This window comes from Sprattus sprattus (assembly GCF_963457725.1).
Source record: "Sprattus sprattus genome assembly, chromosome: 10".
In the NCBI taxonomy this organism is placed as follows: Eukaryota; Metazoa; Chordata; class Actinopteri; order Clupeiformes; family Clupeidae; genus Sprattus; species Sprattus sprattus.
This window is the reverse complement of record NC_137908.1, coordinates 1372199-1379698: the sequence shown is the minus strand read 5'-3', so window position 1 is coordinate 1379698 and position 7500 is coordinate 1372199. Positions and strand designations below refer to the sequence as shown.

Sequence of the window (7500 nt, the reverse complement as noted above, 5' to 3'; positions counted from 1 at the left end):
TGAGCCAGAAGTCGCCCCAGTTGGCGTTGGTCACCAGGTTCCCGAACCAGCTGTGGCAGATCTCGTGCACGATGACGTCGGCGAGCGAGCGGTCCCCGGCGAGCAGGCAGGGGGTCACGAAGGTCAGGCACGGGTTCTCCATCCCGCCGAACGGGAACGAGGGCGGCATGAACAGCACGTCATACCTGCACAGGTGCACAACACAGGGAGCAAACCGACCAATGAGAACTCAACATGCCATATGTGTGAACCAATGAGAACTCACCTTCCCCATACGTGTGAACCAATGAGAACTCACCTTCCCTAAACGTATTAACCAATGAGAACTTACCCTCCGCATACGTGTGAACCAATGAGAACTCACCTTCCCCATACGCGTGAACCAATAAGAACTCACCTTCCCCATACGTATGGCCCAAACAGCTTCTCTCCAACAGCCAGGAACTCTTCGATCACTCCGTCAAATTCAGTCTTGGCTGCCTCCAGCAGACTCGGCTCCGTCCACACACGAGTTCTACAACACATCATGAACAACACCATCAGAAACAACACCATCAAAAACATTAACAACATCCTCAGGAACAACACATCAGGAACAACACATCAGGAACAGAACAACACATCAGGAAAAAACCGTACTACATCTTATTACGTTGTTATAATAATAATATAGCGCTACTTCAATAATAAGAATAAGAATTAGTTTACAGCCACTTTACAAACTTTGGTAGTAAATAGTGACACTGTGTGAGTGTGCGTGTCTGATTGTGTGTGTGTGTGTGTGTGTGTGTGTGTATGTGTGTGTATGTGTGTGTGTGTGTGTGTGCATATGTGTGTGTGTGTGTGTGTGTGTGTGTGTGTGTGTGTGTGTGTGTGTGTGTGCATGCGTGCGTGCGTTTGATTGTGTGTGTGTGTGCGTGTGTGCGTGTGTGCGTGCGTTTGAGTGTGTGTGTGTGCGTGTGTGTGAGTTTGAGTGTGTGTGTGTGTGTGTGTGTATGTGTGTGTGTGTGTGTGTGTGTGTGTGTGTGTGTGTGTGTGCGTGCGTGCGTTTGATTGTGTGTGTGTGCGTGTGTGCGTGCGTTTGAGTGTGTGTGTGTGTGCGTGTGTGTGAGTTTGAGTGTGTGTGTGTGTGTGTGTGTGTGTGTGTGGCCTCACCTGGGCCCCACCTCTGCTGACACCAGCTCCCCCACGGCCAGGGCCACCAGGTAGGACGGGATTGGCTTCTCCATGCGGAACAGGAAGCTGTTGTCCTCCTTCCTGTGCTCCCTCTCGTTGGCACTCATGACCGCCGTGAAGCCCGCGGGCACCTGGCAGGAAAGAGAGAGGGCGAAGGTCAACCCAACCCAACGCCATAATCAGCTCCTGCCCCGGCCGGTCCAAAGAGCACTTAAAGCACTCTGAACTCAAAGATATATACATAATTACATACAAACATATACATATATAAGTATGTACTGTATGTATAAGTATATATATATATAATATTTCTGCTGAGGACCACACTACTGTCATACACTACTGACACTCACAAGCAGGGGGATCGTGTCTTGCAAAATACAAACAATTACATTATCAGTTATCAGTAATAAGTGCTGACTAACTGACACCAGTAGTAAGACCTGCATGACTGACACCAGTAATAAGAGCTGACTGACTGACACCAGTAAGTGAGATGTCTGATTCCCCGGTGACCGGCTGCATGGCCAGCAGCACCGGGACCCACCTTCACCGAGGCCGAATAGGTGCTCTTCACCGCCGGCGTGTCGAAGCAGGGGAAGAAGGAGCGGTTGAGCACGGCCTGGCCTTGGGTAAAGACATACGGCTTCACCTTCCCCGCGGTCTGCCCGGGGCTCAGCCAGCACACCTGTACACACACACACACGCAACAACGGGAAAGACAGCAGGTGTGTGAGACGGGAGACGGGAGACGGGCACACGTTACCTGTACAGTGGCCGAGTAAGGACTCTTTGTCATGGGCGTGTGGAAGCCGGGGAACAGACTCCTGTTTAGGACCGGGAAGCCACTGCTGTAGAAGAAGGGCAGTCTCCTCTCGCTAGTCTGGGCAGGCACCAGCCACGACATCTACAGATATGCCCGCAATTTAGCGCCAAGGCAGGTTGGAATATATACCGACTACTTAACTCATGCCGAAACATGTTTTCGTGTGCGTGACATCAAATCGAAAGTGTCGTGACTCGTAGGTAGTAGCATTGTGGATGTTTTAAATTCGACAACAAAGAGGAACGGCTGCCTTATGGTTTGCGAGTATTGAAGTAGTAAGTAAATAGAAGTGATTGTGTTAATACGGGGACTGTGTGATGAAGGACAAAGGTTAAACGAAAGAAATCTAACACATGTTCTGTTTTTTTTTTTTTGCTGAGAGGGCAGTATCTCCTGTGTGCAATGTCTAGCTAGCTCGGCAGCTAAATCACGTACAATTTACTGATGATGAGCAACATGTAACTTAATGTTCAGACTGCTAACAAGCCAACTGCTTTAAATTATGAAACTTCAACGAGGAAAACCAGGCGGTGTGCTTACCCCAGGTCCGTCAGTGGCGGCATACTTGATAGCCAGCTGAAATCTTTCGTCGGGTTTCCACGGCGAAGGGAACTTAACGACCAGAGTGGTTCCGTATTTTGTGAAGTCCCTAGTAAGAAATTCAGACTTTTTCCATTCGGGTTCCCCACATCCCCGGGAGAAGGAAACCTCTTGGAAGGTCAGGGAAGGATGGATGTCCAGAAGCAGCTCGCTTTGTTGATCCTGAATGCACCTCAACCGAAGAGTCTCGGTGCCTGATATAGTTTTCTTGTCAAAATCCACGCTGAGGTCAAGATCAAAATGTTCGATTTTGAATTGACGGAAGCTGGAAGAAGTGGCAACATCTTCAGCTTTATCAGAATGCAAAGCGCTTATTTTCTCCATTTCTTCAGCACAGTTCAACTACAGTTCACCTACACAGACGGTACAGGGAAACTGACAAGGCGATATCACAGCAGGGAGTTGAACTGGTAGACTGTACGTTCAAGATAGTCCCTATTGCAATAATCTTGCGCAGACAAAACCTGAGCCGATAAACCAAAACTATTTCTTAAGGCTGTGGTATGTTTTTCTCGTGTGACAATGAGGTCAACGTACTGGTACGGCATTTACTTTGTTTTAATCATTCAGAAGGACCTATTTATTGTATTTACTCTATGACTAGGCTTATTGCACCTGCGTTTGTCTGCCGTTAGCTTACGTTAGTTAATTTACCGAAAACTCATAGGACGATTTGAACACACCCCTGCTGGACTGCAAAATGGAGGCGGGATATATACATTCTCTCCTCTCTCATAGGTGTATTGCACACATTAACACTGTTACGATTGGATACGCAAATCTGTCACTAGTGGGATTCCGGATGTTTCAGTCCGGGTGCTAAATTTGTTTTCCTCCTCTCCAGTCAGTGGCTAGCAAAAACCGGTGGATCAAGTGAATAGTCATGATTTTCGGACTGTAATGTCAATGGGGCCTTCCTGAAACAATATTGTAAGTACAACGGGTGTTCATGTTTTTTTACCTAGGTATGTCGTGGCTCAGTTTTACTGCGGGTTTACTCAGTGGCTACATGTTAACCTAGCAAGCTAACTAAAGCCACAGAAATGATACTAGCTAGCGAGCTATCTGACGCTAGGTTGCTTTCTTCAGAGATTTAGCATTAGAATGAACCACTAGATGAAATCTTAGGAAGTAATTCTCGACAGCTACAAGTCGCTTCACTAAAGTCTTGTGTTGTATGATTGGTTTTCAAAGGCCTTTGTAAAGGTAGCTGTCATTGACGTAGTGCAGCTTAGCTCTGCCTCAAATCCTTCCGAAACTAGAGATGGCTTCTCAAGACTCAGGCAGGGCAGGGGATTGAGTTAATAACAGCCAGATCCGTTTGTTCCGGTATGTATGTATGTATGTATGTATTTATGTTGTAGATGGTAGTCTAGCTGGTTTTAATCATTTTTGAGAAGTTCTGTTTCCTCTGGATGTTATGTTTCCTTATACGCATATGGAGATCTGAGGTGTGTGCCCTGTGACTTAAGATGATGTTGCAAAGGGAGCTTGAAAGCGAGCAGCGGTGACGCTTGTGTCGAGTACCTTACAAGGTGTAGCGTTACATCTGAGGGCTTGTCAGATTTCACGATAAACTGACCTGATGCTGTCAGCAAGGCACGAGTTCCCGTTAAGCTACTCCGTGCCAATCGCACGAAGGCCCCATTCAGTCAGAGAGGGTATTTCACAGATACTGACCGTTTCTTCACCTATTATTGTGTGGCGGTTAACACAGATGCTTTCTTCCTAGCACGTATGTGGTCTCTTGCTAAACACACTCGCTAAACACACCTGCTGTAGCGCACGTTAAGAGAAGCACGAACCACTACCACAGGTAAAACTTTAAATTCCGTTACTCTCTTCCAGAGCCTGGAATGTTGAGATGGAGCAGGACTATCCCGGGAGCGCGAACTCCGAGGACGTGCTGACCAACGAGGCTACTCCTGTGACGTGCGTAGCCGACCCTCTCCCTGAGACCTGCCCAGCCGACACCGACCCTCTCCCGGTGACCTGCCCAGCTGACGCTGACCCTCTCCCGGTGACCTGCCCAGCCGACACAGACCCCCTCCCCTCCGGACCCCAGCCTAGCAGCGGTGAGCTTGTGTACAGGGCTCTCTCTTCATAAGCAGGCTTACTGTAAGCATCAGAGGTCCACTCAGCTTTGACATGAGGCATCATGGTTGGTTGGTGGCCCTGATAGTCACCCTGTGAAGAGAAGCGTTTTCTGTTTGTTCATGCTACAGGGGCTCTGGTGGTCAATGGAGTAAAAGGGCTTGTTTACACACCTACACTTTACATACAGTCAACACACGCACGCACACACACACACACACACACACACACTTGGGCAGTCCTGCTTTGGTCATCACACACACACACACACACACACACACACACACACACACACACACACACTCTTGGGCAGTCCTGCTTTGGTCACTATACTAACAGTATTTTCTGCTCCGTAGGTTGCGAAGAACATGGCGACGTCCCCTTGTTAGAAAACCACATCCAGTCGGAGGAGACTCCGTCACACCCAGAGGATGAGCTGGAGGCTGGTTGCCATGACGTTTCCACAGTAACGGACCGCTCAGCCCAGAGGGAGGATGAGTTCCCGGAGCTGGACTCAGCTCATGATGACGAGAGCGGGGAGACTGGTCAGCCAGCAAACCCTAATGACGACGAGGCCCTCACACACTCGCTAGCTGACAGTGAGGGCCACACACACTCGCTAGCTGACGGCGAGGCCCTCACACACTTCCTAGCTGACGGCGAGGGCCTCACACACTCGCTAGCTGACGGCGAGGCCCTCACACACTCCCTAGCTGACGGCGAGGGCCTCACACACTCGCTAGCTGACGGCGAGGCCCTCACACACTCGCTAGCCGAGAGCAACTCTGACTCGGCGTCCGCTGATGACGGCCGCGATGACTCGGGGGAGTTCGTGGCGGCCATGTTGGCGCGCAGCAAGCTGGAGGAGCAGGGCCTGGGCACCAAGGGCACCTCGCCCCCCCTGGCCGAGACGACGGGTGGTGGACCCCCCCCGCCGGGCGCGCACCGTGACGAGGACGTGACGGGGGACGCGTGGCGGGCGCACAGGAAGCACGTGTTCGTCCTGAGCGAGGCGGGGAAGCCCATCTACTCCCGCTATGGCAGCGAGGAGGCGCTCTCCTCCACCATGGGAGTCATGATGGCACTCGTCTCCTTCGTGCAGAGCGGAGACAACAACATCCGCTCCGTCTACTCGGGTAGAGACACGGCTCTGTTCACTTCACTAGCAGCACACACACACACACACACACCAGAGCGGAGACAACAACATCTTACATTATTACATTATTATTTTACTGCTCATTACAGAAACAAGAACAATAAATCGGTGGTTTTGCACAGTAATTACAAGTCATTTAAACAAAGTCATTGTAAGAATAAACACAAGGCACGTTGTAATCGCGCACGTTACGGTTAGAAAATTGTGTTTTATCATATTGTGATTTTATCACAAATGCAATTAATCGTTCAGCCCTATCCTCAACCCTACGTGTTTAGATGTCTAAGCCTCTAACAGTGGTGATCATGACCTCTGAACTCTCTCTCCCCCCCTAGACCAGCACACAGTGGTGTTCATGACCTCTGAACTCTCTCTCCCCCCCTAGACCAGCACACAGTGGTGTTCATGACCTCTGAACTCTCTCTCCCCCCCTAGACCAGCACACAGTGGTGTTCATGACCTCTGAACTCTCTCTCCCCCCCAGACCAGCACACGGTGGTGTTCATGACCTCTGAACTCTCTCTCCCCCCCCCCTAGACCAGCACACAGGGTTATTCATGACCTCTGAACTCTCTCTCTCCCCCCCTAGACCAGCACACAGGGTTATTCATGACCTCTGAACTCTCTCTCTCCCCCCCAGACCAGCCCACAGTGGTGATCATGAACTCTGACCCCTCTCTCCCCCCTCATGACCTCTGAACTCTCTCTCTCTCTCTCTCTCTCTCTCCTTCTCTCTCTCTCCCCCCCCCCCCCCCCTAGACCAGCATACGGTGGTGTTCATGACCTCTGAACTCTCTCTCTCTCTCTCTCTCTCTCTCTCTCTCTCTCTCTCTCCCCCCCCCCCCCCCCTCTAGACCAGCATACGGTGGTGTTCATGACGCAGGGTCCGCTGGTCCTGGTCTCGGTGTCCAGCAGCGGTCAGTCGGAGCAGCAGCTGCGTGTGGAGCTCCGCTACGTGCACAACCAGATCGTGAGCATGCTGACGGAGGCCAGCATCGCCCGCATCTTCCAGACCAAGAAGAACTACGACCTGCGACGCCTGCTGGCCGGGTCCGAGAAGATCCTGGACGGCCTCCTCGACCTGCTCGACAGCGACCCCAGCTTCCTGCTCTCGGCGGTGTGTGTGGTCAAAATTAGAGAGAGTGTGTGTGTGTGTGTGTGTGCATGAAAGAGTGTGTGTGTGTGTGTGTGTGCATGAGAGAGTGTGTGTGTGTGTGTGTGTGTGTGTGCATGAGAGAGTGTGTGTGTGTGTGTGTGCATGAGAGAGTGTGTGTGTGTGTGTGTGTGTGTGGGTGGGTTCATGTGAGTGGCTGGAGGAAGTCCTGATGTCCCAATCAGACAAGTGTGGAGCTATGGCACATTAATTAAACTATCCAGGACAGAGTGTGTGTTTGGGTATGTGTGTGTGTGTGTGTGTGTGTTTGCGCTTGTGTGTGTTAGTGTGTGTGTGTGCGTGTGTGTGTGTGTCATTGTGGTCAAAATTACTTACAGACAACTGGAGTGGTACTGCAGATTTATTAACGATATCGGGAGCATTGTTACAAGCATTACTCGTTCATGAAATGTTCAACAAACAATGCCCGCACATCTCTGGGCAAACTCATGTCTTATACCTAAAACCCCTCCCTCGGACTATTACACTGTG

General features: G+C 50.6%; 2 protein-coding genes across 3 annotated transcripts in view; one reads left to right on the top strand and one right to left on the bottom strand.

Annotated features, from left to right (window-relative positions):
- Positions 1–3220, bottom strand: part of rnpep (arginyl aminopeptidase (aminopeptidase B)) — a 9776-nt gene extending 6556 nt beyond the window's left edge. Inside the window, exons 1-5 of one of the 2 annotated variants that reach the window (XM_080845737.1) lie at positions 2543–3220; positions 1943–2083; positions 1156–1307; positions 398–514; positions 1–185 (exon numbers count right to left, since the gene is read on the bottom strand). The exon at positions 1–185 is cut by the window's left edge and continues 51 nt beyond it. In XM_080845737.1, coding sequence (XP_080701863.1) covers positions 1–185; positions 398–514; positions 1156–1307; positions 1943–2083; positions 2543–2926 — 979 coding nt within the window. In that variant the 5' untranslated portion in view covers positions 2927–3220. Of the gene's footprint in view, positions 186–397; positions 515–1155; positions 1308–1723; positions 1865–1942; positions 2084–2542 lie in introns of both variants that reach the window. The other variant, XM_080845736.1, reaches the window with a different exon arrangement.
- The window catches only part of LOC308371576 (vacuolar fusion protein MON1 homolog B-like), a 10486-nt gene continuing 5188 nt past the window's right edge, over positions 2203–7500 (top strand). Inside the window, exons 1-5 of the mRNA XM_080846535.1 lie at positions 2203–2277; positions 3447–3532; positions 4451–4677; positions 5053–5832; positions 6710–6972. Coding sequence (XP_080702661.1) covers positions 4467–4677; positions 5053–5832; positions 6710–6972 — 1254 coding nt within the window. The 5' untranslated portion in view covers positions 2203–2277; positions 3447–3532; positions 4451–4466. The remainder of the gene's footprint in view (positions 2278–3446; positions 3533–4450; positions 4678–5052; positions 5833–6709; positions 6973–7500) is intronic.